The sequence below is a fragment of the Sinocyclocheilus rhinocerous genome, unplaced genomic scaffold (genome assembly GCF_001515625.1).
Source record: "Sinocyclocheilus rhinocerous isolate Xijiao unplaced genomic scaffold, SAMN03320098_v1.1 scaffold1731, whole genome shotgun sequence".
NCBI lineage: Eukaryota > Metazoa > Chordata > Actinopteri > Cypriniformes > Cyprinidae > Sinocyclocheilus > Sinocyclocheilus rhinocerous.
Genome location: NW_015635027.1, coordinates 127,825 through 141,339, shown reverse-complemented (window position 1 = coordinate 141,339; position 13,515 = coordinate 127,825). Strand labels below are relative to the sequence as shown.

Below are 13,515 nucleotides of genomic sequence, written 5' to 3'. Positions count from 1 at the left end.
AGTTGTTTTAATACTACAATTGATTGCTTCTGTTGTCCTCATTTGTAAGTCGCTTTGGATAAAAGCGTCTGATAAACGAACTAACTAACTAACTAACTAAATAAATAAATAAATAAATAAATATATTCACCAATCAAGCATAACATTATGACCACCTTCCTAATATTGTGTTGGTCCCGCTTTTGCTGCCAAAACAGCCCTGACCCGTCGAGGCATGGACTCCACTAGACTCCTGAAGGTGTGCTGTGGTATCTGGCACCAAGATGTTAGCAGCTCACTGAAATGCAAAAAAAAAAAAAAGATTGGCAAATTGACAACAGACTCTTATTAAAACTTCTTATTAAAAATTGAGTGCATAGTGGTGCCTCTGGCAGGGGATTGAGCGGGCTCTCCCGAGGAAGACAAAGAGTGCCTATTCAACTGGAAATTGGGTTGATCCTGGGTTGTTGCATGGTTGTTCACTTGTGGTTTTTTATCACAGCTTGAGTGCAGGCATTTTTTCAGTATGGTGTAGTGGGTATTATAATTCTTATATCATCAGCAATTGATGCAGCATTGAGTTCCCATACAATGAAGAGGAGTTATGTATGTAACCCTGGTTCTCAGAAAAGAGATCCATATGCTGCATATAGTTATGTCAGCATGCTGAGTGATATGTCACATGACTGCCTCTGCCAATAGAATTGGTGTGTTTTTACAAGTGCTTCAGACCTGGCACACACTGAAGGTGTTCCCATAGCAGAATTTTTAAATTGTTTTAGGTATTTTCTTTCTTTATCTAATATGAACCACTGTTATCTTCGACAGTTTCTTCCTGGTTTTCAACAGGATGTCAGCTGTAACACAAGAAACACTAATATTTTGCACTAATAAGTGTTATAGGGACATATCCAATGCATATATTGCTAAAGTTAAACCACCACTGGCAAATTCTGACCATAATTCAGTGCAGCTTATTCCTGTATACCATACTTCGCTGAAGTCAAGTAAGCCTGTAACCAATGTGGTGAGACTTTGGTCTCCAGACTCAGAGAATGTGGTTGTTTTCTCTGTACTCATTGGGAAGTGCAAGTTCTGTGTAGATTCTGTGATACCAGTTAAACAGTTTAAACATTTTCCAGACAACAAGCCTTATATCACCAAGGAGGTTAAAGGGGACATCAGATGCAAAACTCACTTTAACACGGTGTTTGCATATAACTGTGTATTGCTTTGATGTGAATTTAAATGTGAATTTTTGCAGTGCCGTGCTGGGGGCCTGATGATCAAGAAGGCTCCTGCAGAAGCCTGTGACCTGGCCGCATGATCCAGGAAGTATGAAGCCAAAATCCGGCTTATCGTACCATCTGGACATATATCGACGAGTGAAATATACACTGCAAGTAGTAAGTCATCCTACTGTTTTTCGAATACTATGAATTCAGACATAATACTCGCCTCACATACTGTTTTTCACCACGTGTGCCTTAATAGCCAATCACATTATAAGGTGTGTTCGACTTAATGCGGCGCTGCGCAGATCAATCGAAATCTTACTTGAAGCAGTGCATGCCAGTCTGAGACAGCACTGACGCCACGTCACTGTGACAAATGGCATCAAAGTACCGCGAGAGCGTTTCGAGAGCAGTCGGCTGACTCAGCCGGCGCAGTTTCTCCAGAGCGACTGCAGGAGCACTGATGACGACACTGCTGTTTCACGATTGGCTGAATTCACCACATGACAATGATGACGCGTGTTTAGGGTTTATTCTAACATCTTCAATTCCAATACTGCTCACAAATCTGTGGTTTTAGAAGAGTAAAAGCTCTTTTACTGTAGTTGCAATGTTATATTGAGTCAAGTTTATCAAAAAACACTGATAAAAGCATATATAACCAGCAAGCGGCTACTCTCGCCGATCGGTCTGCGCAGCGCCGCATGTGGTCGAACACACCTATAGCCTTGACGTCACTAAATTTCAGTCAGAGTTGTGCGACACAAAATAACCGTTTAGGGATACTATAGGAATGAATGAGAAGTGCTGTAAACTGAATCCCACCTGTCGCAAAAAGTCTGTGACTTCTCTTATAAAACAGCATTTTTTCAGTGTAAACTCTAAAAATAGTTTAATCCAAAACGTCTCAGGTTACGTATGTAACCATGGTTCCCTGAGTAGGGAACGAGACACTACGGGGAACGCCTCGTCGTGACCCGTGTCTGAAGCATACATTGAAAAAACACCAACAACACGTTGGCTGGCGACAGCCATGACTAGCAGTAAATCTGTAGCTGAGGGAGCAAACATCCAGCTCTCAATCGAGAGGGAGCTCGACCTACAGCATGTTCCAATGGTTTAACAGCTAGCAGTTACTTTGCTGAGGGAGCAACACACCCAGTTCTCAAACGAGAGGAGGCTCGACCTGCAGCATGTTTCAAAGTAAGGTGAGGGGAGCACTGCCTGAGACAGCATTACACAAGAAGGTTCTCGCAACTGCCATCTATACTTCCCGCTCGATGCCTCAGCAAGAGGGGATATCCTTGTGATCGGGAGGCCCCTCAGGGCAACCTAGATACAGTAAATCAGACAGGGCAGCCTGAAAGCATAAGCCCAGCCCAGACGTCCAGGAAATTTTTGCAGTGCCGTGCCGGGGGCCTGATGATCAAGAAGGCTCCCGCAGAAGCCTGTGACCTGGCCGCATGATCCATGAAGTATGAAGCCAAAATCAGGCTTATCGTACCATCTGGACATATATCGACGAGTGAAATAAACACTGCAAGTAGTAAGTCATCCTACTGTTTCTCGAAAAAAGGGACAAACGAGAGCGGAACTTTTTCATTGGAAAAACGCTCGCAGTGCACGCCGATTGCCCCCTCAGAGACATCCCGTGCGTGGTCTTCGCCCAAACAAATAACGCATAGATCGTGTGTGTCCTCAGATGTTAAACAAGGACAACACGGATGCACACATCCTCTAAACGCTTTGCTAGTGCTCGCCATAATGATATGAAAGAGATCACTCTTACCACAGAAATGCACCCTTCAAACAAAACAGTCAGTGAAGACGAAGAAGTGGATGATGTGTTCTCCCGGCGCCTATTTATACTATAGTCGCACCGGTAGTGACGTCATGGCTGTCGCCAGCCAACATGTTGTTGGTGTTTTTTCAATGTATGTTTCAGACACGGGTCACGACGAGGCGTTCCCCATAGCGACCCCTAGAGGACGCAGTTCGAAGTTCCCATGAAAGGGAACTATTGTTTAGTGTAAAACATGTTGGAGATTAAATAAGCTGAAGATTCATTAAATGATCAGCTGTTTCCAATAAAAAGCTGTTTATTCAGCATAGTGAAGCCTCTCCTCTATTGACATCCATAAAAAAAAGGCCTCTGGTCTCCTTCCCTGCGTATCACCAAAGCGGAAGCGTTAGCATTAGCCGTTAGCTTTTTTGGCTAAATGTTGCCTTCCAGTGGCTTTGACAACAATGGCCCTGTCCCAAATGGCACACTTCATGCGCACTTGCGGTCTTACAATGGCCTCGTGTGCGCGTGTCCGTTAAGTCCACGAGGCCGTAGGGTGTCCCATTCCTCATTTTAGCTTTCAGAAGGGTGCTCGTGAGTGCCCCCTTGCGGCCGCTATGAGCCCTTCTTCTGCCGAGCCCGCACTGGGGTGAGCTCTGTGGCAGACTTCTACCCGACAGTCAAAGCGGCATTACGTCACGAAAGTGTGGAGTCAGAGGAAGACCGCGAGGGTTTAGGGTGCGATTTGGGACAGGGCCAATGTCTCATATGCAGGGCTCGAATTGATGGGGGATTCGGGGGGATGGCATAATTCAGAAATGATCACCCTGTTCTAATTCACGCTAGCTGACATTATATAGTATCTCAGGGACTTTGCAAAAAACACATCTTGAGAGTCCAAAAGCATGAAGCCTATTACAATGCAGTTAGAATGCCTCTATAATTCAAAAAAAGAAAGAAAAAAAATACTGTATATCACTGTGTGTTATTTTTTAAAATCTTTATATGATATAGTTAAGCATTATCACACAAGAACCTGCATGTGTGCGTGATCGCAAATGTTAATTTAATTTTAAACAGCAGTTCAACAGAAAAGAAGATGAGTGAGTTACATTTTAGAGATATTTTGTCTTTTTTCCTGTTTTGCAAATTATATAGTTCCCAACAAAGCTGGAGCAGAGCTGTTATGCATCTCAGAGCAACACTGCAGTGTTTCTTTCCCGAATGAATCTGTTTTTGAATGAATCAGTGAGCCAATTATTCAATGATCTATTCATTAAGAACTTGAAGTGAAGTGTGGCGACCCATATTCAGAACTTGTGCTCTGTATTTTACTCATCTGTACACACGCACACAGCAGTGGGCAGCTGTTTTTGCTGTGGCGCCGGGGAGCAGTTGGGGGTTTAGTTCTTGCTCAAGGGTCTCACCTCAGTCGTGGTATTGAGGGTGGAAGAGAGCGCTGGTTATTCACTGCCCCACCTACAATTCCTGCGGGATTTGAGACTCAAACCCACAACCTTCGGGTTACAAGTCCGACTCTCTAACCATTAGGCCACGACTGCCCCACTTGCTTCACTTCTAATTGAATCAGCCATTTTGAAAGAATCGTTTGATAGAAGAATTCAATGAATCATTAATTAAAACAGACACTCGCTGCCACCTACTGGCGGTTTTAGTGTCATATTTATTTATCCATGACAAGCCTAAACCAGCACAAAAACACACTCAGCGCAAAAAAACATTTGACATTGTGCGCCCATTTCAGGCCTTAAAGAAGAGGTTAAGGACCATCTTGATCCCTCTCAGAACAACAGGGGCACTAATGATGCTATCCTGACTGTGGTGCATCAGGTTGTAAAACATCTGGAGGACCCTAAGTCTCATGCCAGGTTGTTCTTCCTTGATCTGAGCTGTGCAGCCACACCTTGTGCTCTCCAAACTTAGTTTGGCTGCCAATCCTGACAGTATCAAATGGTTTCATTCATTTCTTACTGGTAGGACTCAACAAGATAAAGTGAAGCAGACTCTATCCAAGTGCAGGTCCATTAGTATTGGTCTTCCCCAAGGGAAGGTCGAAAAACATCAGACCACAGAAGGCTGCTATCAGAACGTTCAAATATTCCAGAGAGACACGTAATGATTTTTCCAGTAAATTGTGCGAGGTACTTTGTGTGTTACCTGAATACTTCCCTCCTTTGCTCTTCTTGATGTAGCACAGAATGAGCAGCACCAGCAGCAGCAGAACCATGGCGCTGATGAGTCCGATGAACCAGCCCTGAGTCGCAAAGCTACTGGACAACTCGTGCAGCTCTGAGAAAGAGACAACACATGAGAGCATGGAACGAATAAAGCGATCCGGAGGTGGTTGTTACTAGCCTGTACCTGGTCCAGCCGTTTTGAATTCCCAGGAGTTGTTTCCGGGCCGGATCTGCAGGTGGTACTGAACGCCCGGTGCCAGACCCTGCAGCTGATAGAACGCCTGCGAGGAGTTGACCTTCTCCGACTCTTCCCATTCACCACCTGCTACCATACACACAAACAACATCCTCATTGAGTTCAGCATGAATAGCATAGATTTTTTCAGGTTTTCTCATATGGGGACATCTGGGCAAAACCTGTACCTCCAACCCACACAAATCAGTACTGATCAGTACACCTACACTAACATTGATAGTGTTTCACCTGTATCTCATACCAATATAAATTTAGCCATACATACAGAGTGCAAATGACTTAGTCCCACCTAGATTTCATTTGCCATTAAAAAGCTTTTATTTGACATATTTTACTGACAAATTAGAATCCCACTATGTGAGCCTTTAAGCATAGTGCCCAAAAAAAATAAACGGAGGGCTGTGGGGATGAAAGTTAATGTTGCATTATATCTAACTATAATATCAACATCAAACTTACTTAAAATCTCTACATTTCAATGCAAAAGGATAAAGTAGAAATGAAGATGCTTCAAGGGCATTTATTTTTCCCTATTTTTGCCCTGTCTTATGACATTGAATGGCATGCCTAATTTGGCCCATATACCCTGGTTTGGGCATCTCTGCCTAAGAGGATAAAGATTTATACATCTCTTCATATGTAAATGGCCATACATTTTAGATGCTATAGATTTAAGATACATTTCAGTGTTCATCCGAACATTCAAAAACATACTCTAGCTACACATACAAATTACGTCTACACTATCATCACTAATGTTTGATGATGGTGATCAACAACATCAATTATGATACTATGACAGAGGGGGGTCAAACTACGGCCCGCCGAACACTTTCATCTGGCCCGCGAGGGAGTTTTTAAAAATGCTACATTTCAGTAACGGTTTTAGTTCAGAATTACTAATTTGATGCAATACAAGAGAACGCCATTTGATGGCAATATAGCACGTGGTACAGTTAGCGCCTACAGTAGAATTAGAATGCACTCGGTAGTAACTTGGATGTTAATGATGAGTGAAAATGAGCTTGGCGAAAAAAAGAAAAGTGGACTCTGAATGTCGTGTGTTCAAGGAAGAATGGACAACAAAATATTTCTTCACCAATATCGGACAGAAGGCGGTATGTCTAATATGCCAAGAAAGTATGGCGGTTTTTACAACCTCAGTCGTCATTTTTCAAGCAAGCATTTGAATTATGCTGTCAACCTGTCACCTGCAGAAAAGGCAAACAAGGCTTTAAAACTTGCCACAAACTTAAAAGCCCAGCAAAATACATTTACAAAACAGTGCTCTATTCAAGAATCTGTAACGAAAGCTAGTTATGTAGTGGCACATAAAATTGCAAAGCACAGCAAGCCTTTTTCGGATGGGGAAATTGTGAAAGACTGTATGGTGGAGACTGCTGACATACTTTGTCCTGGATCTAAAAGTCAGTTTGAGAAAATTAGCTTATCGCAGAGAACAATTACCAGGCACGTGTTAGTAATTGCAGAGGAGCTACTTCTACGAAACTAAAAAAAAAAAAAAGCAGACGGTTTCAGTCTTTTTTCTATCGCACTTGATGAAAGTTCTGACATCACAGACACTGCTCAACTTTTGATTTTTGTCAGAGGAATAAATGAAAAATTTGAAATAACAGAAGAACTCCTCGGGATGGAATCAATGATGGGAATGACCAGGGGCATGGATTTGTATGACAGTGTGTCCGTCTGCCTGGAAAAAAATAACCTGCCATGGAGAAAGCTGACAAGCATCACAACAGATGGATCGCCAAATCTAACCGGTAAAAACACTGGACTGCTAAAAAGGTTGCAAGACGAAAGATGAAACCCAGAACTTCGAAGAACCATAATTTCTTCACTGCATCATACACCAGGAAGCCTTGTGTAAAAGTGTGTCGAAGCTAGAAAATGTTGTCAAAGTGGTTGTGAAGCTTGTCAACTTTATACGGGCAAGAGTGCTGAACCACCGGCAGTTCATTCAGCTGCTTAACGAAACAGAGGCAGAGCACCATGACTTCTTGTACCATTCAAATGTGTGCAAAAGTCTCGGCAATGTGTTTCACCGTGTCTGGGAACTAAAAGGTGAGATAGCAACGTTCCTCAATACGATTGGCAAAACTGACGACTTCCCCATATTACAAGACACAGACTGGCTGGCCGACCTCGCGTTCGGTGTCGACACACTGAGGCATCTGAATTATCTTAATTTGAGACTTCAGGGAAAGGACGTTTTTGTGCACAAACTGTACAGCAACGTGAAAGTGTTCAAGGCCAAACTTGTACTGTTCTCCAGACAGATATCCAGCCGAGATTTCGCTCATTTTCCTACACTGACCGGACTAAGCACACCAATAACACAGTCTTGCATTGAGAGGTACAGCAGCACTTTGATCGACCTGCATGCAGAATTTTCCCGTCGCTTCACAGACTTTGCAAAAATTGAGACAGAGCTTGAACTTGTCTCATGCCCCCTATCTTTTGACAGTGAGAATGCACCACCAGACAAACAACTGGTACACATGCAGTGTGACAGTACATTGAAGGAGAAGTTTCAGACAACACCAGTTAACCAGTTTTATGCCTCACTGGATGAAAAAAAATTCCCAAACATTAAATAGCATGCCCAAAGAATGCTTGTTTTATTTGGATCCACATATGTGTGTGAACAAACCTACTCAGTCATGAACTACAATAAATCCCACCGTAGATCAAATTTAACAAATGGCCACTTGTCAGCTATCCTGAGCATCTCTACATCAAAGATCACTCCAGACTTTGACACCCTTGCAAGGAGAGGGGGCCAGGCTCATTGTTCACATTAACACACTCATAACCATGACTTGGAAAGACAAAGACTAAGGTTCTCCTTCAGTTTTATCAGACATAGTTTTATGATGATTGATATGTACATACTAATAGCAGTGCAAACGAGATTGTCTGTTGTAAATTTGACTCAATAACAGATATTAAATAAGAATTTGTTTAATGTGTTAATGTGACAAATGTTTCTGTCAGATAATATATGTTCCATGCATACCTCCACAGTAAATAAAAGTTCTTTTATCAAGGATTTGGCATATGGCCCTTCACTTGGTTTGCAAAACTTGATGTGGCCCTCTGGTCTAAAAAGTTTGCCCACCTCTGTACTGTAGCGATCCAGTAAGTGAAACGACAACTTGACGTTTTTTTAGCTTGCTTTTTATTCACGAGAGCGCCCGAGGCAAACCCAACTCTTGAGCTCAACTCTCTCTCTCTGACTCCCCAGACTCCACCCACACACGAGTGCGCAGACTCGTTCTTAAGAATACCCATCCCTTAAAGCCCCCATGCAAAAAGAACACAAAACACAGGAACAGAACATATTTGACTTAAATCACACCTGACAGCATAACACACTTTTTCAGACTTGCTACACTGCCCCCCCCTCACAGAGTTCCTCGACCCCGAGGGAACAAACAAAGTCCCGGAACCGTCCCGGCGGCCTTCTGACTCTCTGAGGCCACGGCTGCCCCACCTGTGTTACTGTCACCGGGCTATCTAAATGCAACGGTTGCAGCTCAAGAACCGGTGTGGCTGCATGGGGGACTGCCAGAGGACTGGCAGTGCTCGGCTGCGGTCCTGCCTCGCCCTCTGGAGCAGGTATATGCGTAGCGGAGGCCGGCGTCACGGCTGCAGCGGCACCTCCTTTGTAAGGTGCCAATCTATCCCGGTGCACGGCCACCTTCCTACCCCTTGGAGGCAACTGAACCCGGTAAACAACTTCGCCAATTCTTTCTAGTACACTACATGGCCCGACCCACTGGGAGTCGAGCTTAGGGCACCTGCCCTTCTTCCTCTGAGGGCTGTAAACCCACACCAACTCTCCCGCTGTGAAATGCCGCCCTTTTGTTTTTAGGTCATAATTTCGCTTCTGCCGGGCCCCCGCTTTCACCAACTGCTTCCTTGCAAAATTATGAGCGACTTCCAATGAGTTCTGAAGAGTTCTAGCAAACTCAGGGCCCGGGGGCACAGCAGGTGCATCAGGTGGCCTCCCAAAAACCATTTCTCCTGGTGTTCTGATCTCGCGCCCCAACATCAAAAGGGCAGGTGTGCAAGAGGTTGAGTCTTGCACAGCAGATCGGCATGCCATTAGAATGAACGGCAAGTGCCTGTCCCAATCTCGTTGATGTTTAGCAGTCACAATGGCCAGCTGTGCTGCCAGGGTCCTATTAAACCTCTCTACGAGGCCGTCGCTTTGAGGGTGCAAAGGGGTGGTTCTTGTTTTGTGGATCCCCAATTTGTCACACATTACCGCGAAGACACGTGACTCAAAGTTTCGGCCTTGGTCACTATGTACCAATTCTGCTACCCCGAAGCGGCAGAACATGCCATCTACCAATGTGTCTACCACTGTCTCGGCTTCTTGGTCAGGCAGTGTGTAAGCTTCTGGCCATTTAGTGAAATAATCCATAGCCGTCAGCACAAACCTGTTACCCCTGTCAGAGTGTGGAAAAGGACCCATTATGTCCACCCCCACCCTCTCCATTGGACCCCCTACGGGGAATTGTTGAAGGGCCGTGTGGGACCAGCCAGACGGCCCCTTGCGGGCGGTGCAATCATCACACCGCCGAAAAAATCCTCCACATCTCTTCTCACGAGCCTGCCAATCCCCTGCCCCCCCAGCTTGTGCCCCAAGAACGTCACCTCTCTCCTAAAGAAGTGACATTTCTCTGGGTGTAGCTTCAAGCCAGATTCACTAATGCATCTTCTCAGCTGCTCTCCTGGCTGCCTGCGTCTATTACTCAGTTCGGAACGCAGAAGCCCTGGCTGTTCAAATCGACCAAAACGCTGTCTCAGTGCCCCGACAAGTGCCTTATAATCATGTCTATTTTCAGGGCAAAGCAATAACAAACAGTTCAGAGCATCATCTATAAGGCACATAGCCAATTCAAGAGCTTTGCGGTCCTCCGACCAGTTCCCAGCATGAACCAACAGTTCAAACTGTGCGTGAAAAGCTTCCCAATCAGCTTTACCTGAGAATTTGGGGGTTTTAACAGCCACCGTGGCAGCACGGGCGCCACCGTGTTCATTCACCTCTGTCAACAGCGCGGCTCCGTGGGCGCCGCCATGTCTGTTTACATCCGACAACAGCGGGGTTTCGTGCGCGCCGCTGTGTCTGTTCGCATCCGAAGCCAGCGCGGTCCTGTGCGCGCCGCTGTGTCTGTTGGATGTCCCCGTGAAAGTTCGGCAGCTCTCGGTGACATTCGGATCCGGCGGTGAAAGCCCGGCGTCTGCAGTCATCCTCCTCGTAGCCTCCTTCACACGAGCCTTGTGCGAATCCAGATAGCCATCTGTTGCGAATCGATCAGAAGCCCACGCCGAAGCGCCCAGAGCCTCCTGAAACATTCGGCTCGCGCCTGGCTCGGATTTAATCTTTTCTCGAGTCTGCTTCCGCATCGTGCTGCCGGGACAATAATGTCAGTAATCCCGTAGACCAACTGGATTCGGTTAGGTCACTTCTGACACCAGTGTAGCGATCCAGTCAGTGAAACGACAACTTGACGGTTTTTTAGCTTGCTTTTTATTCACGAGAGCGCCCGAGGCAAACCCAACGCTTGAGCTCAACTCTCTCTCTCTGAACTCACAAACTTCCAGAACCTTTCCCCCCAGACTCCACCCACACACGAGTGCGCAGACTCGTTCTTAAGAAGAACACCCACCCCTTAAAGCCCCCATGCAAAAAGAACACAAAACACAGGAACAGAACAAATTTGACTTAAATCACACCTGACAGCATAACACACTTTTTCAGACTTGCTACAGTACTATGACATGTTTCATTCCTTCAGGATTCAGGAAAAGTAGATCAAAAGTTTTGTCTTAACCTTGATCAGACTCACCACTTTTTTTCAGGTAACAGAAGCTAAAGGCAAAGTTACGCTGTCTTTCTCCTGGCACCCAACTGACATTAACCGATGTTTGTCCAGCAGTTATGTTGATTGCAGATGGTGGTTCTGCAGAGGGAACATGTAGATAATACAATATTGTAGATTATATTGTGTCCTGCTAACACACTAAACAATGAGAATGCTGTGCAGTTTCACCTCCATCCAGCAAGGTGGCGCCCTCCCTTACTATAGGTTCCCCATCACCAGCAGCGGTGCATGCTCTAAGATCAAAGTGGTATAGGCTCTGAGGATTCAGACCCTTCAGTCTGAACTCAGTAACAAGGGGCAGATCGATGGATTCCACCTGTTGTGGGCTCGAAATCCCAGGCACAGCTAAACAGAGAACAGAACAGAAACCCATCAGAATGAAAAAGACTTCACATTAAGCTTCTCTTTGTAAAGCTGTTCATTAATAACTGATAACCTGTCCTTAAATGCATTAAAAATCACATAAGCATATCTCCAAGCTAAACAAGCTGTTTCAATGTCTACTATTTATAGAAACAATCTAATCACTTAATTCACTGATACTGTATTATTTGCTTTGCTGCTTAAATAAGCTGTATTTATAATTATATCTCAAAATTTGAATTTGCTGTAAATTTACTGTATATAATACAGATAGCTTTGAAACAGATTTAAAGTGCAAATACAGTTTAAATAAAAAGCCTGAGTTCACCCACTTTCGTAGTACTGCAGCAGGTAGCCTGTGAGCGCCCCGTTGGGTTTGTCTGGAGCTCCCCAGCGCAGGGTGATCTCGGTCTCTGAGGGGCTCTCGAAGGTCAAGAATGAAATTGGTCCAGGAGCTGGATGCCAGAAGAGCACAAGTTCAGCTGATCTAAATCCACATTCATAGAGGGGTGGCATTTTATAATAACTTTCATTCATAAATCATTAACAAACATTATATAATGCTTAGCAGATCATTAGTTAATATAAATATATTCACATAGCTAGAAACATGAGATAATGCTCTTGGTAATGTTTACTAATTATTAAACATTATCTAATGATTAACAAATTATTATTTCATGCAAGTTAAAATGCTTACAAATGTCATTAAACTTTCGATTCATATGATCAAGCACTTATTGAAAAACTACAAATGATTTTAACAGATGTTATACAATGATGAAAATCTTGTGTTAATGCACAACACTTCTGCTGCTGTTGAGGTGTGATATGGGTAGGTTAGGGACAGGTTTGGTGGTATGGGTAGGTTTACGGGTTGGTTAAAGGGTCAACAGTGTACAGGGGTCAGTTTGATTATTATAAAGGAACACGGTTCAATCTGCTTATATTATATTGTTTTGATAAATGAACAAGTATTTTCTTTTAAAAAATGATCTGTTTCCTCCTTTTTATTTATGATTCAAGGAATATCCTGTTTAATGATATACTGAAGAGTAGTATAGTAATGTGAGTGTTTATTTGTTTGTTTTTTGTTTAGCAAGCATTTATCTAAATTTAATCAGCCACCCTTTACACAAACCTTGTTACAGTAGCCAAAAGTCCAGTGACCATAAAGATAATAAATGATTAGTAATCGTTTATAAACATTTACAAATGATGAATAGTTTCAACTTTAGATTGGCTACTGCAAAAACATGAACAGATAATTAATAAATGATTAATAAAGATGTGTAAATAGTAGAAGTCTACACAACTGTCATGAATCCGGTCCGTGGCCTTCCGTCCAATTGCCACCAGAGGTCGCTCTCCCATTATACTGACTCTCACACCACACAGACTGTTACACATCACCGTGGACTGCATTTCCCATCATCCATTGCACTGATTGCACACAGCTGTAACCAATCACACGCTCACCTGAAAGCTATTACACACACTATATAACACCCACTCAGATCCTGCTCAAGTCGCTGAGTACTGTTTAGCATTTATCTCTCACCTAGGGATAGCTACTTTACGGAGCCATTCCAAGTTCCTGAGTCTAGCCTTTTTCATAGTCTGTTTTCCTGTGTCTTGATCCTAGCCTGTTATCTCGTCCTGTCTGATCTCTGCCTGCCCTGAAGTTTATAGCCTGTCTTGGATTTACCCTTTGCCTTGCTGTTTCAGACTGTGTTTGCTCCTCGATTGGATTATTGCTTGTTTTGGATTACTCTTTTGTCTTGCC

General features: G+C 43.9%; 1 protein-coding gene across 1 annotated transcript in view; it reads right to left on the bottom strand.

The window, feature by feature from the left end:
- LOC107746188 (neural cell adhesion molecule L1.1-like) overlaps positions 1-13,515 on the bottom strand; it is a 66,758-nt gene that overhangs the window by 7,376 nt on the left and 45,867 nt on the right. The window contains exons 22-26 of the mRNA XM_016560301.1: positions 12,062-12,184; positions 11,535-11,711; positions 11,331-11,444; positions 5,380-5,520; positions 5,176-5,307 (exon numbers count right to left, since the gene is read on the bottom strand). Coding sequence (XP_016415787.1) covers positions 5,176-5,307; positions 5,380-5,520; positions 11,331-11,444; positions 11,535-11,711; positions 12,062-12,184 — 687 coding nt within the window. The remainder of the gene's footprint in view (positions 1-5,175; positions 5,308-5,379; positions 5,521-11,330; positions 11,445-11,534; positions 11,712-12,061; positions 12,185-13,515) is intronic.